We start from the raw sequence: 1,773 nt of genomic DNA on the forward strand, positions 1-1,773 counted from the left end.
ACTCATATTATTGCTAGTTGCACATACCATAACTCAAAACCTTTAATTTTTATTTTATTCGAGCCGGTCTACCCCTTTCCATTACTCTCATAACGGAAATACAAAGTATTTTTGGTAACTGGAAGAACAGGAGGTGGGGAAAGAGAAGTAGCGAGCTCGGAGCAATATCAGGAAACCCACTGACTTGTGCCTGCTTCAGACACAAACTATGGGACAAAAACCTGATATCACTCAAACCCTTTATTGTATGTTGAACCTAGCTACTAATGAACAAAACATGAAATTAAAAAAGATAAGACTAGCAGCATTACACCATATAGTTCCTGATGGAGATGAGACTCTCCCTATAAGGGACGACGTGGTGAATGCAGTAGTTTGAGTCGTCCCATTCCTCGAAATCGATATCTTCCAGGTTCATCACTTTTTCAACATCTCCGCTCTTCTCATCGCACCAGTACAACCTCTGGTCGACGTCGGACACCATCGTCAGCATCCTGCCACCGGCGGCCAAAAGCGGCAAGAAGGCACCAAAGCCGAAATAACTACCATCACCTGGATAAATCCGGCAGCGCGGCAACCACAGTGTACCGTCGTCCGCCAGCTGCCACACGTGAAAGGCCGTCTTCGAGGTCGCAATGTTGACGTGGCACAGCTTGCCACCCAGATCTGCCAGATGCTCGATGCCAGAGTTGTAGGCGAAACGAGGAGGGCATGGCACCAAATCGAACGTCCTGTAGCGCAGGCTAAACCGCATCAGCGAGCTCGGCCGGGGGTCTTCCCTGCCGTCGCACCCCCAGTAGATGGCATCTCTCGTGCACACCGGTGGCGTGTCACCGATAGCGTGAGGAGGGTCGGCGGTGGCTTCCCAGGAGGAGTTATTCCCGAGTGTGAATACCTCGTGCCCGATGTCGTAGTCAAGCTTGCCGCTGGGCTTCTTGTAGCACCGGCGCCGGTAGAAGTACCTGGCGACGACGTACTGGTTCTTCCACTGGTCGAAGCCGATGGCTGCCGATGGAGGCCTCATGCAGTGGATGTCGACGTCCGGGGTGCCGAGCGGCAGCGCGACGAACTCCTTGGTGGCTGGGTTGCACAGGAATACCTGGTCCGTGCCGGTCGCGATGACGACCAGGCCGTCGCAGTGCATGGGGTAGATCACGTTCGTGATGCCTGCCGCTTCGGGCGGGCACGCCTTCTCCAGCATCAGCTCTGCCTCGTCCTCGAAGGTATCGGGCTCCTGTCCCGGCCCGAGGCGGTAGAAGCTGATGTCGTCGGAGAACTCTTCTTCGTCTTTGATGCCATGCTTGCGGGGGATGAAAAGAATGGACGGCCGGCTCGCGCTGGAGCGCTTGCGGTGGTGGCTGACGAAGTCGGCGCCCTCTATGCGGGCGCGCCAGTTGGGGCTGACGAATTTGCAGCGCGCAAGGCATTTCACGGGCAGTCGCACCAAGACTTCCATGAAAATTAGGTCGTCGGGGAGGGTGACCAGAGGATCCATCTTGGTGTCCGTCTGCTTGAGTTGGTGGGCTGAAGTAGTACGGACTACGGAGTATATATAGACCGAACCCTCGCTACGCGTCTGACTATGCCATTAATCCGTTTTAAAATTTTACTTATCTTAGGCGATATTTCACTCCCCGATTTGGTTCAGTGGCAATTCTTTAACCCGGAAGCCACTTAATGCTACAGCACATGTATTTTTGTTTTTATAACACACCTACCGAAAGTATATAATTGGAAGCAAATTAAGATGATATAGTCATTATCACTAATTTT

At 52.6% G+C, this 1,773-nt stretch overlaps 1 protein-coding gene across 1 annotated transcript; it reads right to left on the reverse strand.

Moving 5' to 3' along the window:
- Positions 1 to 307: 307 nt before the first annotated feature.
- LOC123049453 (putative F-box protein At1g32660) lies at positions 308 to 1,495 on the reverse strand. Its single transcript, XM_044472365.1, has one exon. The coding sequence runs from the start codon at positions 1,493 to 1,495 to the stop codon at positions 308 to 310; it is 1,188 nt and encodes a 395-aa protein (XP_044328300.1).
- Positions 1,496 to 1,773: the final 278 nt, after the last annotated feature.

Source organism: Triticum aestivum, chromosome 2D (assembly GCF_018294505.1).
Source record: "Triticum aestivum cultivar Chinese Spring chromosome 2D, IWGSC CS RefSeq v2.1, whole genome shotgun sequence".
Taxonomy (NCBI): Eukaryota; Viridiplantae; Streptophyta; class Magnoliopsida; order Poales; family Poaceae; genus Triticum; species Triticum aestivum.

Bases quoted from the DNA above. Each gene is read 5' to 3' on its own strand.
- LOC123049453 (XM_044472365.1), bottom strand. From the start codon at position 1,495: ATGGATCCTCTGGTCACCCTCCCCGACGACCTAATTTTCATGGAAGTC.